The following is a 2,972-nucleotide window of genomic DNA, read 5'->3' on the forward strand; positions in this document are numbered from 1 at the left end:
AGGAGGAGGAGGAGGAGGAGGAGGAGGAGGAGGAGCCATGGTTGTTTGATTGAGCGAGAAGGCAGGAGCGAGAGATGATGATAATATTAGAGATCTCAAGGAACAAAGGAGAAAGAAGGTGTTTAGAGAGAAAACAAGGAGGAAAGGTTGGAAGGAGGGAAGAGAGGGAGGACCTTTAAGTAGTAAAGAAGGTCAGGTAGGAGGGCGAGAGAGCATATGATAGAGAGTACAGAGTGAAGAGTGCCCGGTAGAGAGTGAAGAGTAAGGTGAATCAAAGGTAGAGAGAAGGTGAGGGTAAGGTAAAAGTCTTGCTTGAACTGTACCTCGCCATTGAATTGCTCTTGAGTCGATCGCAAGGATCGAGTCATCTGTGCAGTAAAATCGCGGTGGAACAGGCCCGGTCGCCGGACTTCTCTTTGATCGATCGCCAGCTTGCGCCGTTGTCCCACTGCTAGACATCTGTTGAACTGGCCTGGCCGCCGCACTTCTCTTCAGTCGAATGTGGGTATGCGCAGTCCTCTGTCGCAACATCTCTTCGTCGATCGCAAAGCACTTGATCCTGCGCCGCAGCCTCTCTGCATCGATCGCAACCACGCCGTCCTCTGCCTCAGTCACTCTCGGCCTGCATACCGTCCCTGGCAGTGAAGTCTTGCAAAGACAGCCCTTCCCGCCAGCTCTCTCTCCGGTCGATCGCCAACCTGCGCGGTCCTGCGTGGCAAAGTCTTGCTTGATCCAAGCCGAGCTGGCATGTTCTCTTCGGTCGATCGCGAACTGGCGCAGTCCTGTGCAGTAAAGTTCCTCCTGAGTCAATGGTCAACTTACGCTGTCCTGTGCTGCAAGGCTTTGCTCAAACAGACCTTGTCATCAGACCTCTCCGAGACCGATCGCCTGCGCGCCATCCTACGCCGCAGAAACTTGCAAGAACATTCCATCTCGTCAGAACTCTCAGCGATCGATTGCCTGCGCGCCACTCTTCGCCACAGGATCTCTTCAGTCGATCGCAAGCATGCGCCGTCCTGTTTTCCGATCCTCTTTAGTCAGTCACCTTTGCGCGCCGTCCTCCGCCGTAGGATCTCTTCAGTTGATCGTGAGCACGCTTCGAGTCTGAGGAATCTTCTTTTTCAACACCCGCTCGCGCTCGGCTTTCAAGACCCGTCGCCAATAGCATTCCGGAGTAACCGCCACATCAGCCGCTTCGTCCTTCGCCACTGTTCTGTCGTTCCGCAACACCCCCCACTGGAAAAGGTAGCGGATGCAAGTCGGACGCTCTTCGTGGTAAGTATTTTCTGATCCCAGTCTTCCTCTTGTATGGATGTCAACGTCGTCCCGAATGGATGACACTGTTGTTGGCTGAATTTCCCAGAAGAGTCAGTCGGTCTTGGGCTGGGTGCGCTTGAGGGAGGAAGGGGCGAAGCATTCGTTCCGTGACTGGTGACGGTACCTCCTGATCGCTGCGATCTTGCAGACGGCCAGTCAACATTGAATGTATCGTCATCAATTCTGTCGGCTGATGCTGTGGAGGGAGCCGAGTTGGCAAATGGTCGTCTCGAGGAGATCGAGTTCTCTTGTTCTTAGGGCTGCTGGGTGCGGAGGTGGAACCGAACACCTCAACTCCTTCCTCTGGCTGAGCATCTTCGTCGACGCCATCTTCCAGCGCGGCTACCATCACCCATTATCGCAAACAGTGTGTGCACACACATCTCTTGCCATAGGAGCTGGGCTGAGAAGCTATCGTACTCTCGATCGTTGGACCGGATCCTCACCGTCCGTTTTCGCATCGCGTTCCTGCACTCACTCTCTTCCGGCCTTCTCTCATCAATCCGGCACAAAGCCGCATGGCGATTGAACGCTATACGCGTCAGCATGTTGCATGACAACACGCAAATCTGCAGCGAGTATTGTATTCCATCCTCTTGTGTCATCTCGCACTTCAACCAGCTTTCGTGAAAAAGCTGGCGTGGTCAGGAAGGGTAGCCTCAGAGCGGGGCGTGTACGCCTCCTTCGTTACGCGACTCTGCGCCAATGCTATCCATCCCAGGGTCATCTAAGTAGACGGCGGCATCGAGTATCTTGGTTTGGTGAGGATCGGTGAGACCAGGTCCTTCGACAGGCTTGCGGCGGCGAGTTCGGAGTCGGCGCTTTAACAGTAGCCATAGCGCTGCGGACGTCAAAAGCAGACCAGATTGGTGCTTTCCAGTGAGAAAAGGAGATAAAAGGGCAAGATCTTTTCAAAAGCCCCTTGTTGATCAACGTGTTGTTGATTTCTGCATAGCTGGCTGCGCTGCGCCTATTGTTGGCGGGGCTGTAGCTTGCCCATCGCCCCTGACCGGGTTGGCGGATCGACGCCTAATTCGGCTGGTGGCCTCGCCCATGCGCGAACATCACCACAGAAAGCCTTGATCTTAGCCTAAGCCTGACGCATTCCGTATGGCTGGCGTGATCACCAGTAGGGCATTCTTGACTAGCGGTGGCGCTTACTCTCTGAACGGGTCCTATTTGGCTACTGTCGCAATTAAGACGCCGACTGGGAGAGATTCCTCTTCGAATCGACCAACAGCTGGCGCAAAGAGTTGATGAAAAACTATAGGTGCCAGGCGCTCAGAAGGCGCTCCATGGTATGGCTGTAGCAGTGTGTGCAAATTTTTGGAGTATCGACTGGCAGTGCATTGAGCAGCATTCCTTAAAGCCCCGGTTCGCTTGGTTTCAGGACCGCTTCATGATCTAAGACTGCACTGGACTCTAGACCGGCGAAAAACCGAGGTGACGGATTTTGCGCTGCTCTTCGTCCTAATAAATTATTTCCACTTATGATACGATTAGTTGTATCGTAATTAACGATACTACTTATCAATGACTGGCTGTTACTGTAATAAACGCTATGCTAGACCACTTTAAGAAATGCTCTCCACATGGGTTCTTGGAGAAAGACGAAGAGAGATTTTGAAAAAAAAAAAAAAAAAAAAAAAAAAAAA

General features: G+C 52.7%; 1 protein-coding gene across 1 annotated transcript; it reads right to left on the bottom strand.

Moving 5' to 3' along the window:
• Positions 1-288: 288 nt before the first annotated feature.
• On the bottom strand, positions 289-2,245 carry PV07_12798 (uncharacterized protein). Its single transcript, XM_016400364.1, has 2 exons — positions 858-2,245; positions 289-801 (listed from the first exon to the last, which is right to left on the bottom strand). Exon 1 carries the CDS (start codon positions 1,664-1,666, stop codon positions 1,316-1,318), a length of 351 nt encoding a protein of 116 aa, XP_016241990.1. The 5' UTR covers positions 1,667-2,245; the 3' UTR covers positions 289-801; positions 858-1,315.
• Between the last annotated feature and the right edge of the window lie 727 nt (positions 2,246-2,972).

The sequence above is a fragment of the Cladophialophora immunda genome, assembly GCF_000835495.1.
Source record: "Cladophialophora immunda strain CBS 83496 unplaced genomic scaffold supercont1.155, whole genome shotgun sequence".
Lineage (NCBI taxonomy): Eukaryota > Fungi > Ascomycota > Eurotiomycetes > Chaetothyriales > Herpotrichiellaceae > Cladophialophora > Cladophialophora immunda.